The sequence below is a fragment of the Acromyrmex echinatior genome, chromosome 3 (assembly GCF_024713525.1).
Source record: "Acromyrmex echinatior isolate Ae372 chromosome 3, ASM2471352v2, whole genome shotgun sequence".
Lineage (NCBI taxonomy): Eukaryota > Metazoa > Arthropoda > Insecta > Hymenoptera > Formicidae > Acromyrmex > Acromyrmex echinatior.
The window spans coordinates 14,015,052-14,028,352 of record NC_141854.1 but is presented as its reverse complement, the minus strand read 5'-3'; the positions used below and the strand labels follow the sequence as shown (position 1 = coordinate 14,028,352).

The window sequence follows — 13,301 nt, the reverse complement described above, 5'->3', positions numbered from 1 at the left end:
TACGATTCTGTAACATGAACTATGAAAAAAATGCTTTACTTGTTAACTCTAAATTTGTTAACTAAAAATCTCTATGTTATATGATAAATCTTTACAATGGTAATCTTTCTTCGATGAACAAAATCGTAGGACAAATATTTCGACAAATATTTGCCATACCTCTTCATTATGATCAAGTCGTTCATCTTCCATGCGATTTGAGTTTGTGGGACACGTAGGACAGAAAACCTACGTGATCCCATCGTTAATGCAGATCCACATTCGGTCTGCATTCTCGAGGATCCTGGCGCCATGCCACAGTACGTGCATTCGGTATCCCGCGACTCTCAGTAGCATCTGGTTGATACAAATACATAGGTACTCGGGTTCGCGTTTGTTCCGTCGGTTCTTTCCCTCCTTTAGTCCACGATCTCCGACATTGTCGGCAACGACTATGAATCTTCTTCTGCGGTACATCTCCCCGGGTATCTCGCGCAAGAAGGACGTCCTTACCGCGCAATTATTTTCGCATGATTCCGATCGCCGGTCAGATTAAGACCGCCCTTTCGGTACCGCGTGCCGATCGCGGCCACTCGTTTGCGAACTGTCCACGAAGATGCGAGTGCGATTCAAGTTGCGAGCAAAACCAAATTCCGGGGGAGCGAACGTGTCACTATGCTCTCCACAGCGGCGATTGTTTCTTTGCTTCGCAAAAAATTTGCGCAAAGCTATCTAATAAAGCCTTGGGCTCTTTTCTATATGAACGTTTTTACGTGCTAAGGAGAATTTATTTATTCGGTTAATTCCTATATTACATTATTTGCGATATTTATGATTATGTCATAATTATTGAAAATTATTGTAGGAAGAATAATACTTAATAAGAAAATATTTCTGTAAAGTATCTTGATTTTTTGTTATAGGTGTAATTTAAATAATACATGTAGAAATATAAAATAAATGATAAAAGAAGTAAGTACTCCTTAAAAAAATTTTTTTACGAAACAATAATTAAAATTATATACAATAATAAAAAGTATTAATTTAATTATTTTAAATATTTGATTTTTTATCCAGAATTCTTTTTATAATTATTTTTAATAAAATAAATGTAAGATAAAGGTTCATAGATTTTTACATGTAATAAATATGTTTTATGTTAATGTAATCTTAGTTGCTTAATAAAAATATCTGTGATTTAATTAAATGTAGATTTACAGATATAAAAATTATTAGGTGTTGGAATTAATTCGTAGCGTTTTACAAGTGATGGGAAGTACTTTCATTAATGTATTTTTTAATGCTCATGTGAAATAAATAACATTCTTTCATTAAAAAACGCTACGAATTAATTCCAACACCTAATATATTTTATTATTTTATTAAATTTTAGCGTTTGATTTACACAAAATTTATATAAACAATATCTATCTTAAATTAATTATTTTTATTAGCATATATGAAGGCATAAGACATAATCTACAATGCAAGGCAACAATCATATTCTACAATAACAAACGTTACTTATTTCCCCCTCTAACAAAGTCTGGCCAAATAAAAACTTAGCGTTTTCTTTTCAAAAGAAAAATCAAAAGAAGGAAATTTATTTTATTTTGTATACGAAAGTAATTTATGTAAAATTCATGCGGATATCTTTCAATGTTAATATTAATTCTTGCGGATTTACTATTAAACAATCATTTTTGCCAAAAATACAAGCTACTAGCTTACAAAAATAAAATTCCTTGCTTTATTTTGTAAATCACAAACGTTTACCATAATTTATACACGAAGTATACATACAATGCCTTTAAACACTCAACTCACAGTCAACTCAAGAACGTAATTGCACAACGAAATCATGACGGCGCGTGTACTGCATTTCATAAAGGTAGTTTGCTCACCAATATAACACGCTTCATGGATAGAACACTATCTATAGGTCGCGGGAATATATTCTTGACTGTGGGTGGTATCTCCACAAACTATCGTAATCGGAAATTAATTACATGTGATTTCTATATACAGAAAATCCGCATCTAATCTCAATATTTGATTTTAATCTGAACCGTTATTCGAATGCTCAATAAACTTACTGTGTTAAAATATATATACGCTTAGAAGATATTGTTGCATGCAATTTATAATACATATTGATGAATAAATACCGTTAGATCATTATTTATAGCTTGCGTTCAAAGACTGCGTTATTAGCGTTATGTGTCATTCTATCTTTATCGTTTATTAGACATAAAACAAGAATAGAATGATGTAATAACATTGAGCGCCACTCCTTGAATACAGCCATAACTTTAATATCAATTTGAACATGGAATATTTAAACAATACTTGTGTATGTAATGATAAATTATGATAGCAATTAAAAGTAGATATTAAACTAAAGAATAATAATATTTTTAATAAATATATATATTTATTTTTTAAATAATGTAATTAAAATATAATTATATTACTATTACTATTATTATGAGTATTTTTTCCTAGATTTTTTTATAATTTTAATAAATTAATAGAAAAATAATAAAGAGAATAATAATTGATGTAAATAATCTTTTTCTATTTTGTTGTATGTACAATTTAATGTTTACATAAATTTACACATGTAACTATATATGTTAATTACTTTGCTTGTAGTTTGCATCGGTACAAATGGCCGTCTCTCCGTGCCGTCCAACAAACTACATCACTACCGGAATCTTCGAGACCGGTACACCAACTGTACTTACGTCGATGGCAACCTGGAGATCACATGGCTCCAAAACAATACCTTCGACCTCAGCTTCCTTCAGCACATACGGGAGGTCACCGGTTACGTGCTCATCAGTCACGTGGACGTGCGCAGGTTCGTCCTCCCGAGCCTACAGATCATCCGTGGCAGGACCCTTTTCAAACTCAATATACACGACCACGAATTCGCCCTCTTTGTTACGATGTGTCAGATGCACAACCTGGAGATGCCATCCCTTAGAGGTACGTTATTTACTTTATATTTTATTAATATCTATTATATCTTAGACATTATTCAAATTGACATGACTGGATTGAAGTTAGTAATAAATGATGCATTTCTAAAAAATATCTCTGCATATTTATTTATTGCTAATAATAAGTAAAACTGATAATTTATACCTAATTTACATGTATAATTTATAATTTATTTATAATTTATTACCTTACATACAAATAAATAAAAACATTTTAACAATTAAATATAAATTTTAAGTTTAAAATATCCAAATTTAATATATTTCTTACTCAATAAATTATCACTTAAAAATAATACTGTCGATTGAACAATTAAATGTGAAATTTAAGACAAACTGTTGTTCTATTGCGATAATATCTAACTGTCCGCGATTGATTTCGTCATAGATATACTCAATGGGAGCGTGGGCATGTACAACAACTACAATCTCTGCCACATCAAGACTATCAATTGGGAGGAAATAATCACAGGCCAAGGAGGACGATATTTTTATGTGTATAATTTTACAACACCGGAACGCGGATGTGCAGCATGTGACGAGAGTTGCGAGCAGGGCTGCTGGGGCGAAGGTCCAGAGAATTGTCAAAAGTTCTCGAAAACGAATTGTTCGCCTCAGTGCTGGCAGGGCAGATGCTTCGGTCCTAATCCACGCGAATGTTGCCATCTTTTTTGCGCGGGTGGTTGTACGGGTCCCAAACAGAGCGACTGCCTTGCCTGTAAAAACTTCTTCGACGATGGCGTATGCACACAGGAATGTCCGCCTATGCAAAAGTAAGTCACATTATATATTTATATATCTTTAATACAAGATTAATATAAAATACCGCGAAAATTGTTATAATATTAGGTGTTGGAATTAATTCGTAGCGTTTTTAAATGAAAGAATGTTATTTATTTCACATGAGCATTAAAAAATACATTAATGAAAGTACTTCCCATCACTTGTAAAACGCTACGAATTAATTCCAACACCTAATACGTAAAAATATTTTAATTTTTTTTAACACAATTTATTGAACAATAATATTCTTTTAAATTTTTCTAAATAATAAATTGATATGAAAAAAACTGAGATAAAGTTTACTTATAGCACAAATTATTTATATGATGAAATTAGTAAGAAAATTAATATAATAATATTTTAATTTTAATTTTTTTAGATATAATCCAACAACATATTCATGGGAAACCAATCCGGGCGGAAAGTACGCGTACGGGGCGACTTGTGTAAGACGATGTCCAGAACATCTTTTAAAGGACAACGGTGCATGCGTGAGATCTTGTCCACTGAAAAAGAAAGCGGTGAATGGCGAATGTGTTCCTTGCGACGGTCCTTGTCCAAAAACCTGCAAAGGTGTGGAGAAAGTGCATTCCGGTAATATCGATACCTTCAAGGATTGTACCATCATCGAAGGATCCATCACAATTCTGGATCAGAGTTTCGAAGGTTTTCAACATGTTTTTCAAAACTACTCATTCGGCAAACGATATGACAAGATGCATCCTGATGACTTAGAAGTCTTCAAAACATTGAAAGAGATTACGGGTTATCTTAATATTCAAGGAGATCATGAAGATTTCAAGAACCTTTCGTATTTTCGGAACCTCGAGGTGATTGGAGGTAGAACGCTCACGGAATATTTTGCATCGTTATACATCGTCAAGACTTCTTTAATATCCTTCGGTCTTAGTTCCTTGAAGAAGATTTATTCCGGCTCGATCGCTATTCTGGAGAACAAAAATCTATGTTACGCAGAAAGTATCAATTGGACCAGAATTAAAAAATCATCCGAACATGAAAGTCTTTTATCAAATAATCGAAACGAAACCGATTGCAGTAAGTATAATAAAGAGATAAATATGCAAGTCTAGTTTCTCTTAATTTAAAATCCAATTCTTTATTGTAGACAGATATTCTAAATGTATTTTGTGTTTGTGAGGCATATTCATTATAACAAATTTTATTTTGTGAGCTCTTATTTTTATTTTTTGAACAATATAAATTAAAATTATTATTAATAATATTACATTATTTGGACAGCATTTATTTAACAATAACGAAATTAGATCAATATAAGAATAACATAAATATTTAAATGGAAAAATATCTTACACGATCAAAAGTGGATGTTTAATATTTTAGCATGACTTTTTTTGTACCTATTTCTCTTGTTCTGCAAATTATATACCTATTAAAATCTTTTAAAATCTTACTTATTTTGAATATTTGAATTGCAGTTGAGGATGGCTTCATATGTGACGAGCAATGTTCAGATGAAGGATGTTGGGGACCGGGACCATCACAATGTTTGTCGTGTAAGAACGTTATTTTAGGGAACGACTGTCTTCAAGATTGCAATGCGCCAGGGTAAGTCAACAAACATAGAATTTTATAATATGAAGTTGAAAATTTCAATAATACGACTTCTGTCCAATTGAAACTGCTCCCCTAGATCATGGATTGAAGGTAAATCGAAAATCTTCCGCGAGAACTTAAGCCCCAATTTTCGCCGTTTTTTTTCATCATTATCCATCTCGTAAGCAAGTTACGTGTGTATTATGCAGCACGTGCATTCTCCTCGTAACCGCTTTAATTTGCATTTGTATTAAAAGCGCGAATGGCATGAGTGACAAACAATCTGAACATTAATTATATTTAAATGATTTTTTACGTGTGCTGTGTTTTTTTTTTGTTAATTATTCATGCTATATTCTTTTTCCATTATTCTGATCTTGTTTGTTTGCTTTTAATTTTACATATTATCTACTTCCTTACGTGACATTTCAATGTCGATTAATAATTGATTACGATTGTGTTATTAGGATTTATCAAGCGGACAATAAAACCTGTAAAATGTGTCACGAAGAATGCGACACATCTTATAGCTCCTGTACTGGTCCTAATGCCGACCAATGCATTAAGTGCAAACACGTGCGAGATGGACCATTCTGTGTGCCCGAGTGCCCATCATCGAAGTACAATGACAACGGCCAATGTAAACAGTGCCACGAGAATTGCGTGGGCGGTTGCAAGGGACCAGAGAATAACATAGGCGCCAACGGATGTTATAGTTGCGAAAAGGCAATTATGAACGACGAAATACCAGAGAGATGTTTGCAGAAGAGAGAACCGTGTCCCGATGGTAAGTTATACGATAACTTTGTTTCATAATTTTTGTATTAACATATAAATATTTTGTAACAAGAAAAAGTTGAAAATATTTATATACTAATTGTAAGTGTAAATATATGTATTGAAAACTGTTATTATTTCATTCGGTCTATAATAGTTGTTAATAATAGTGAATTAAATATCACAGAGTAGTAGAAAATAATTCATTATAGTATATTTTTGTAACAATAAGGTAATATTTACACAGTTTTTCATAGTGTGTTATAAAAAATATTTATGTCATGCATAAAAAACATTTTTATTATAAAATTTGCAGGGCATTATTACGAGTGGGTTGATCAGTTGGAGCAAGGTCTTTTAAAACCTCTTGCCGGAAAAGCTGTCTGTCGCAAGTGTCACCCACGTTGCAAAAAATGCACAGGATATGGCTTCCACGAGCAAGTGTGTCAACAATGCACCAAGTATAAGAAAGGAGAGCAATGCGAAGATGAATGCCCTGCTGATCATTTCGCGGATGCTGACACGCAGCAATGTATATCGTGTTTCGGAGAGTGCCGAGGATGCTTTGGATCAGGCTCTAATCAGTGTTACAAATGCCGGAATTATAAAATTTACATTGTACGTAGACAATAATATTATGTTACAAATATAATCTTTTTTATTAAATGCGTAAAATACATAATCATATACGTACACATAATATATATGTATAATAATTAATAAGTATTGCTTATAATAACATGCTTTGTATACTAATTAATTTTATAATTTATATATTCAGGATAGGATAGACGACTCTGATGATAATATAACATCCTTTAATTGCACGGAGACCTGTCCACCAGAATATCCTCACAAGATCTTTCCTCCTGATAGCGAGCCGTACTGCTCCGTAGAAACTATAGGCCTCGGTTATCAAATGGAAAACGATTTTCATCCAGCAGTTTGGGGTGGCATTGGGATCGTATTAATGGTGTTTATTATTATCATCGGTGTTTTACTATATTTATGGCGAGTAAGAACGAAAGCTAAGGAGAATACAGTGAAGATGACGATGGCTTTAACTGGTTTGGACGACAATGAACCGCTTCGACCGACAGGTGTGAAACCAAATCTCGCTAAACTACGAATTATCAAGGAAGAAGAGATGAGAAAAGGCGGTATATTGGGTTACGGTGCTTTCGGCAATGTGTACAAAGGCGTTTGGGTACCCGAAGGAGAGAACGTAAAGATCCCAGTTGCTATAAAGGTTCTTCATGATGGTACGGGTGCGAACACATCCAAAGAATTTCTCGACGAGGCTTACATTATGGCTAGTGTCGAACATCCGAATCTACTGCAATTACTTGCAGTATGCATGACGTCGCAGATGATGTTAGTGACTCAGCTGATGCCTCTAGGCTGTCTACTGGATTTTGTACGCAGATACAAGGATAAAATTGGTTCAAAACCATTGTTAAATTGGTGCACGCAAATTGCGAGAGGTATGGCCTATCTGGAAGAGAGAAGATTGGTTCATCGAGATTTGGCAGCGCGAAATGTCCTCGTCCAAACTCCAAATTGCGTGAAAATCACTGATTTTGGTCTTGCTAAATTATTGGATATTAACGAGGAACAATATAAGGCTGCAGGTGGGAAGATGCCTATCAAGTGGTTGGCATTAGAATGCATTCAGCATAGAGTATTTAATCATAAATCGGATGTATGGGCCTTTGGGGTGACCATTTGGGAGGTCCTCACCTATGGTGGTAGACCGTACGAAAATGTTTCTGCTCGAAATGTGCCGGAATTATTGGAAAAGGGCGAAAGATTACCACAGCCCGCGATTTGCACGATTGATGTATATATGATTATGATTAAGTGTTGGATGCTTGACGCTGAATCCAGGCCTAGCTTCAAAGAACTGGCAGAGGATTTCGCAAAAATGTCCAGAGATCCTGGTCGATATCTTGCCATTAAAGGAGATAAGTACATGAGACTGCCTTCGTATACACTACAGGTAATTAATATTTATTTATATGTAAAACATATTTTTTATTACTGAAGATAATTATATTGATATCAGTTAATTAAAGTTATATAATTCATTTCGTTAGTGTTATAACTAGCATCATAATTATCAATAATGCTTCAAACTATTTATATCAATTTTCGTACATTTTTATACAACTCAAACTAAAATATATTAGATAGCGATCTTAATAGTAATAATCTAATCAATTTCTAATTATTAACATAATAAAATTAGCACATTCCTAACATATCTTTATAATATAATCTTTTTATTAACATACTTTTTTATACTTAATTATTTATTACTTAATTATTTAACAGTTTTAATAATATAGTTTAGCATTGTTTCAACTATTAATGCGAATTTGCAGGACGAAAAGGAGATGATTCGAAATCTTGCATCAGCGATGGATGGTCCTGAAACTCTGTTAGATGCTGGTGAGTACCTACAACCTAAGTCACGGGCTCCACTTCCACCCACAATTTCCGCATCAAGTACTTCCGGTTCGCCGCCAAATACACCAGTAAAATCGTGCTGGCCGAACGGTAAGCCGCTCGCCGCTGATTCTCCGACGCCACAAAATCAGCAAAACTGGGACAGAGAACTTTTGAGGTATGGAAATCATGAGAGTGGAAACGCGTCGCATGAGGCTGGCAATTCTGGTCAACGTGCGCATTACGTACATCCCAATGGTCACTGTGGACACGTCGCAGGATCAGATAGCTCAAGTTCGAGATATTGTTCGGATCCATTGAAGATGGTCGGTGTTAGAGGTAAGCAAAATGTTAATTGCGAAAAAAATCGAATGAAATCTCTCTGGTTGTGACAGTGATTGATATTGAATCGAATAATATGAACATTACGGAATAAATTATTTATTTAATGAAGCAATGGTAAATTACAGATTGCGATGTTACGGATGATTGTTTTAATACAAACGTCGTGCAACAACAAGCTCAAGTTGGAAACTTGAAATTAGATTTGCCAATAGATGAAAATGATTATCTCGTGCCGACGCCACAACCGTCAGTCAATGCGACGCAATATATAGATCTCATTGGGGATTCTAAGCCAACAGGTGAGTTTAAACTATAAATTTGCTATTATTTTTAGTAACTTTATCTATATTGTTTAATGCATAGCAATTTTATCTATATTAAAAATAGATACATTACAACTTTGAGAGTTCTTTCAATATATTAATTTATATTTTTATGTCTACATAATTTTATGTATAATTGCTAATTTATATATAAATATATAATATATAATTATATATTATATATAAATATTTATATATAAATATTATACTCGTATATATGTCTATGTACATCTGCTTTTTATAAAACCAAAATTATTTTAATTTTATCCAGAATCCGAAACAAAGCGATTGAACAATGGCTTCCGAAAATATCCAGACTTTCTAGCGATTCAAGGGAAGACGTCACTAGACAATCCGGAATATATAATGTCACAGGACGAAGGTCCGCTCACGCCACAAACTTTGGGTATTCCTACACCGGACTTAGAGAAAGTCCTGCCAAATGGTACCTTCGGGTCTCAAATTAGGCAACGAAGTTCCGAAGAAGAATCGGATCACGAATATTACAATGATTTTGATCGATTGGAACGGGAATTGCAACCGTTGAAACCTTTTAGAAAGAACGAAACGACGGTGTGATTTTAGTAATGTTATCGAGGATACGAAAATAATTCAAGATTCTGATAGAATCAGGAATAATCATATTGATAACCTTTCCTGGGACAAAAGCTGAATCTTAGAAGAAAAAGAAACATTGGTATGCTTTATCATTAAAACCTCGTTTAACAGCGTCAAGTACTCAATTTCTGAGTATAGAACACATTGTACTTATAAAGGACACTTCGCTCAAGTGCCGTGCTTGATTGTGATTAGACGTAAGCTAGAGACTCGTATTACGAAATATAAATAAAACGAAAGAGACTATAATGACGTAATGGAAATGTAAATCGTGCGATGATGATATTCGCGAACAAGTAGTGCAAAGATATTCTTAATGTGCCATTTGTGGCTTGTAAATAAATTACTTTTCGTACTAGCTCTTGAGGATATAAGAAGCATTCTAGGACTTAATTCGCAACGACAGTGTCAATATGTTGTTTTTGCTTAACAGCTTTTCTTCAAGCCTGTATTAATGCATTTTTGGCCTTGCCATTGCAAACGAAATATAGTCCTTATACATATAAAATGATTAAAAATGTAGAAAACGACACATACAAATAATTTTACTTCTTTGATTAAATCTGTTCTGCATTTGTCTTTGTAATGATTCTGTGTATTATTACGATCTAAATTCTTTGAAATTACGTAGATCTTCATAGACTTTATAAATTTAAATCGGTCTCACTTTTTTCATTACTCACTTTTGTACAATCTATGCACCCTAAAAGTTATCTATTCAGCACAGATCATTCCATACGATAACATCGCATCGCAGCAATATTGCAAGCTTCTGCGCTGTGGGTAATATTCACAATGACGATATTTTTTAATGTACTCTTAAAAATACAGATCAAATTTTACAATTGAAAGGTTATATCACAAACTATAAAAAAAATTAAAGTCTACAGCGATCACTTGCGAATTTTGAAGAGATTCATGGTCGTTGTTGAAATTTTAATGGCAAAAACGGTTTTAGACATTTTCGAACGGAATACTTGAAATGTATCAGAAAATCGTTCAATACATTTTACATTACATACGTACTATTTTAATATTTTTTGTTTTATTTCTTTTCTCAAATACAGAACAAGTTAGTTAATGACATTTTACGTCATTAAATAATAAACTTCTTATGTCCTTTTGTAACAAACATAAATTCAAATGTATGTTAACTAAACATGTCATTTTAATATTAACAAATGTAGTAACAAATTTTAATATTAACAAATTTAATATTTCAAATGTAGATTATAACGATTTATGTATATTCGAAATGGCAATGTTTTTTAAATTTTATTTATGTTTGTAACTTTTGTTAGAAATTAATTTATGTTTTTCAAGATGTTTTAATATTTGTAAAGTGTTCCGCTTAAGAAAGATAAAAATTAAGCGGTCCCGCTACAAAGACCAGCTTGCAACAACGTTTCATGATATAAATCTGATTAATGATAATCTTTGTTTTAATCTCTGCTTTATAGATCATAATGCGGGAGTAGACAAAGAAGAAATCAGTTATTTGTCGCTCAAACTGTTAGACGTTAGGGCAATCGGGTCCAAATATTTGTGCGGTAAACCGCTGACTGTGATATGAATTATTTTACTTTCTTCCGATGACTTGAAAATCGCAATGATTAGCATTTTTCCTTTCTTTGCAATAAACAACGACAGCGAAGCTACATTGTCCTATTTTACTGCCGATGAATTTGCCTTGCGTTGGGATTTAAACCATCACAAAAGAACGCAATTCTACTTAAAAATAGAGGAACAAAGAGATTCAAAGTGTTTTTCTTTTCCTCTTATGCCATCATCTTGTAATGAATCAGTAAAAATTGACTTTGGGATGGGAATTGTCAATTATTTTCAATTTTTATACATGAAAAATACGATTTGTACATAGTTTAGCTAGTAAGTAAACGGAAACTTTTACAAGTGTGAAAAACTGAGAGCAATCGAACGAAATCAGTAATTATATGTCACCAGGATACGGCGATCCGTAATGTAACTGCACCAAGTAACAGTATGATAGGACGTGCCATGTTGTACAGAAAAAAAGAAAAAATATGACAGAGCAAATTTTATAATGTAATATGAAACTTTATTTAATAAATTTACGGGAACTCTGTTCTACGAACCTTGCATTTGCTATAGATAAGCAGGAATGTGCACGAGATTGACGATTTTTTATGAAAATATTATTGACATCTTATAATCAACCATTATTTTGTGACTTGGAGGAAAAATAATATTATATTATTATAATTATATAATTTTTTTCAGTTAGTCACATTCCTTACAGCATAAATCATTCCAACAACATTGCAATATTCTAATAACATTGTAGTAACATTACAACGTTGCCGCAATGTTGTTGTAATTCAGTGTTGTGTAGAACATTGGTAACTTCGTTTCTCTAATTATATTTTTCTCATAATATCATCATATTATAATATTGCTTTATAAAGCAATCAAATCAAATTATTCAAAAAATGAAAGGAAGAAAATATATGTATATAAAGGAAGAAAATGTATGTATATTGAATTCAAAATATCTATTCCTCCATTTTCAAATCGTTCAATAACCATTTGATATTATCATAAGTAGAGTAGATGGAGGAGTATGATTTGAAATGGTTATTTTGATATCAGTATTTTTTATATATGGGCAATCAATGTTATTTTCCAGTAAAGAACAAGGAATAAACGTTTAAATATAAAATATATTCGTTTTTCCATATATGTGACATTGAAAACGTTATTGATCATCTACCACGAAGTATTTACATATTTTCCTTATCCTGATCATATTTTATGATGATTAAAATGAAGTCTGAGGTATTGTGTATTTGCAAAACAATGCTAGCAAGAAACGAAGTATTATATAAGTACAGATTTTCAATCTCGCTGCATTCCGTGCAGTATCTTACACGTAATAATGTAGCCAATACGTATCGTGTACATTGTGTTAAGTATTACTAATTATTATTGTAAGATTCTTTTTGTAATATATCATTCATCGCGACGCATTACTCGCCACACGAGGAAAGACCCGTGATTTTTCTTGCGCGAATCAAGAAAATATCTTTCCATTTTCCTCACTCTAGCACCTTTGGTTTAATCTTATATGTAAATTGAATTGCGACTGAGCATGTTAAAATTAGAAAGTGTACAGTGTAATCGAACGTTATGTAATTTTCGAGTTGCATTTGCCATTCGGTTGTGGACATAGAATTTATAGATCTTTATTGTATCATTATATATCATAAAAATTTATTGTAATAAAGAACAATCATTCTTACCGTTTGTCGTTTTTTTTAATCTTAATACAACGTTATGTAAATTATGAATTTTTTTTTTTAAGAATATTTTTCAGAATGCAATATTTCAACGTATACGCGCATAAGGAAAATTAATATACGACGGAAAAAGATTATGTTTCTGTTGAATATTTTCCTCATTAGATTCTCAG

The 13,301-nt window shown here is 32.5% G+C and overlaps 1 protein-coding gene across 3 annotated transcripts in view; it reads left to right on the top strand.

Moving 5' to 3' along the window:
• The window catches only part of Egfr (epidermal growth factor receptor), a 157,050-nt gene extending 143,919 nt beyond the window's left edge, over positions 1-13,131 (top strand). For all 3 annotated transcript variants that reach the window (XM_087404616.1, XM_011052727.2, XM_011052726.2), the window contains 10 exons: positions 2,635-2,970; positions 3,373-3,757; positions 4,147-4,823; positions 5,225-5,354; positions 5,810-6,129; positions 6,436-6,737; positions 6,901-8,118; positions 8,504-8,906; positions 9,038-9,211; positions 9,507-13,131. In XM_087404616.1, the coding sequence (XP_087260742.1) occupies positions 2,635-2,970; positions 3,373-3,757; positions 4,147-4,823; positions 5,225-5,354; positions 5,810-6,129; positions 6,436-6,737; positions 6,901-8,118; positions 8,504-8,906; positions 9,038-9,211; positions 9,507-9,814 (4,253 nt within the window). In that variant the 3' untranslated portion in view covers positions 9,815-13,131. The remainder of the gene's footprint in view (positions 1-2,634; positions 2,971-3,372; positions 3,758-4,146; positions 4,824-5,224; positions 5,355-5,809; positions 6,130-6,435; positions 6,738-6,900; positions 8,119-8,503; positions 8,907-9,037; positions 9,212-9,506) is intronic.
• The last annotated feature ends 170 nt before the right edge of the window (positions 13,132-13,301 follow it).